This window comes from Drosophila teissieri, chromosome 3R (genome assembly GCF_016746235.2).
Source record: "Drosophila teissieri strain GT53w chromosome 3R, Prin_Dtei_1.1, whole genome shotgun sequence".
Lineage (NCBI taxonomy): Eukaryota > Metazoa > Arthropoda > Insecta > Diptera > Drosophilidae > Drosophila > Drosophila teissieri.
The window spans coordinates 25,279,219-25,281,326 of NC_053032.1; the positions used below are offsets into that span (position 1 = coordinate 25,279,219).

General features: G+C 50.0%; 1 protein-coding gene across 1 annotated transcript; it reads right to left on the minus strand.

The window, feature by feature from the left end:
• Nucleotides 1-569: 569 nt before the first annotated feature.
• LOC122619393 (elongation of very long chain fatty acids protein) lies at nucleotides 570-1,753 on the minus strand. The gene is made up of 2 exons (XM_043796303.1): nucleotides 1,244-1,753; nucleotides 570-1,181 (listed from the first exon to the last, which is right to left on the minus strand). The coding sequence occupies exons 1-2, from the start codon at nucleotides 1,640-1,642 to the stop codon at nucleotides 750-752; spliced, it is 831 nt and encodes a 276-aa protein (XP_043652238.1). The 5' UTR covers nucleotides 1,643-1,753; the 3' UTR covers nucleotides 570-749.
• Nucleotides 1,754-2,108: the final 355 nt, after the last annotated feature.

A 2,108-nucleotide genomic window follows, 5' to 3' on the forward strand; every position in this document is an offset into this window, starting at 1 on the left:
CCCCCTTTGCCTTGCATATATTTTGTTATATTTTTTTTTGGGAGCGAAAGCAGATGTAAAACTTCTGGCCAAGAAAAAATGCCGAGGCAAAAACAAAAAACCAAAAAGAAAACACAAAAAATGGGGGAAAATATGAATAAGCCGTACATGAGGCAGCCTTCTAGGCAAATGTGTTTAACATGGGGTAACACTGTGGGTGTGTGCTGGCTGGTTTTTCCACTCTTTGGCTTTGAAAAGAGGGCCAGAAAATAACAAAAAAAACACAACGTTGGCCAGAAAGTTAAAAGGTGGCCCAGGGGCCCAGGCGACACATGGCCGCAACATATAGAAATGTGGGCCTGGAACACGTGGCGGCCATAACTGGTGCCGACTTCATCGATATTTCATTTAACCCTTTAATAAAAGATATGCCCGGCTAACTTACTTCATAACTTGTCGCCGCTCTTCGTGCTCCACTTTCCATTTTCCCAGGCGAATAGGAAGTTCTCGTGAAAAGTTTAAGGAGCCTCCGCATTTAGCCGCCGCTGGCAAATTGAAATTGATTACCAAAGCAAAACAATTGAGCGATATGTGTGGTTTGGTGGCGATGAAACGGAGGGGTTGGGACTGTTGGCAATCCGAAATGTTTATTTATACCGGGCATTTTGGGTTCGATCGGTGCCCATTTACATAAGCGACCGAACAGCTTATTACACAATTTAATATGGAAATGACTTGAACTTGAACCTCACACTCGACGGCAGTACAGCTCAGCTGGCATTCAGCTTGGTGTCCGCCGATTTGCGCTGCCTGCGTATGTAGGTCTTGTAGTAGAAGTCGAAGAACATGGAGAACATGAAGATGTTCTGGATGAAGCCGATGAAGGCGATGAACACCGGAAACTGGCACGGATTCCGCACGATAACAAGCAAGAAATGGAAGGTGAGGTAGCCAAACTGCAGCAGCTGCAGCTGTGTAATCCGCTGCTTCCACCACAACAGGTTCTTCACCGCTCCTAATGAGGCGGCGTAGTAGTAGGCATACATCACCGTGTGCACCAGCAGATTGATTACCCCCAGCATGGTGCAGTGGGAGCCGCCCAGGAAGGTCATGAAGATGGACACGCCGAAGACCATGCCGCCGTGGTGGTACACGTGCAGGAAGCTCACCTGCGAGTTCTTCTTCCGCAGCACGATGAAGACCTGGCAATCGGTATTGGTATTGGTATATAGAGATGGTATGGTACAGTGAGCACCCAACTAACCGTATCTAGGAGATCCAGGTACTTGAGCATGTAGTACGCATACGAGGCGTACAACGTCTTCATCATGGCCGGCGATCGGTCCGCGTGGTCCACTGGCTGGCAGGTCCAGCTGTAGCCCGGCTGGAGGTACGTGTTGGTCAGGCCAATGACGAAGATGGTGGCATTGGCCAGCACCTGCACCACATTGTACACCTGCATCACCCGCTTCAGCTCGAACGGAGCACGGTGCTCCATCCAGCGGGGTCCGTAGTGGAGCACAAAGGCCACGTAGAGGGCGACAATGGCCAGCACGATCCACAGATTGCCCAGCAGGGGCAGGTGCGCCACGCGGGGATCGCCGTGCTCGGCGTACAGATCCCTGACCAGGCAGTACAGGTAGGCCACCATGTTGTGCCGCATCCTGGCTCTCGATTCGATAATACTCCCTGCCAAACTGCCGGTTAGCCGGTTAGCGATTTGCAGTCCACGAGACACGAGGGTCTTCAGTCTTCTGAACGGAACTGCTCGAAGCCACGGGCTATCCGGGCATTCCGGGCATTCCGTGTGTTCCGCATATTCCGGGCTGGCTATGGTAATGACCGATAAATGAGAAGCACCACGCATACCGGATTAACCCGAGTCAGGCGTTGCACTGCCAGAGAGATTCGCGTTCTTTGTCGCCGGTTTATAAACTTGTAAACTTGGAATTGCTTTGGTTTTGCGCTCAGAAAAACACTGAGGGAAAATGCGGCTTATTTTCCAGATCAATTACAGATCATCTCTTGCATAATCGAAATTCCCTAAAAGACCTTAGCTATTTTGCTAAGAAAAGAAAAGTTGGCCAAGTTGTGCAACATTTTTTCTTTATCTCCATGAACTTGTGCCT